Genomic DNA, 564 nt, shown 5'->3' on the forward strand with positions numbered 1-564 from the left:
ATATATATATACACACACACACACACACACACATATATATATATATACATATATATATATATATATATGTATATATATATATAAATAAATAAATATATATATATTGTATATTTTCTAGTAAAAATTACAGGTGTAGCCCAGAAACAAGCACAATAAGACATACATCCGAACGTAGTACGCGCCTGGTGGTTTTCTGGTTTTCATTATATATTTATAAGCCAATGACATATACGCGCATCCATACAGTACACAAGTAAATATAAATATCTATACACATACTCGTTTACTACACGCACACGTGCATACATACATATACACATATTTACACCAATATACGCGCATGCTACCTGCATTTAGTGATCACACGCACGGGACATACATCTAAGTATTGGATGAGCTCGATGACTTTCTTCTTCTGGTTGCTAATACGCCCAGTGAGTCCCTCTTGCGGCCTGCCCTCCATCTGCACCCCGCGCACAATCTCGGGAATAAACCTTCGTTTGTCCGGGTTGTTCTCCTTTGCCTCTGCCCAAGTCTGTGAGCGAATGTCAGGGTGTTTACGGT

The 564-nt window shown here is 37.8% G+C and overlaps 1 protein-coding gene across 1 annotated transcript; it reads right to left on the reverse strand.

The window, feature by feature from the left end:
• Positions 1-343: 343 nt before the first annotated feature.
• Positions 344-523, reverse strand: SARC_18224 (hypothetical protein; the record flags this gene model as incomplete). Its single annotated transcript, XM_014287696.1, has 1 exon — positions 344-523. A coding segment is annotated over one exon (180 nt), but the record flags the coding sequence as incomplete, so codon positions are not given.
• Between the last annotated feature and the right edge of the window lie 41 nt (positions 524-564).

This window comes from Sphaeroforma arctica, assembly GCF_001186125.1.
Source record: "Sphaeroforma arctica JP610 unplaced genomic scaffold supercont1.14663, whole genome shotgun sequence".
Classification (NCBI taxonomy): domain Eukaryota; class Ichthyosporea; order Ichthyophonida; genus Sphaeroforma; species Sphaeroforma arctica.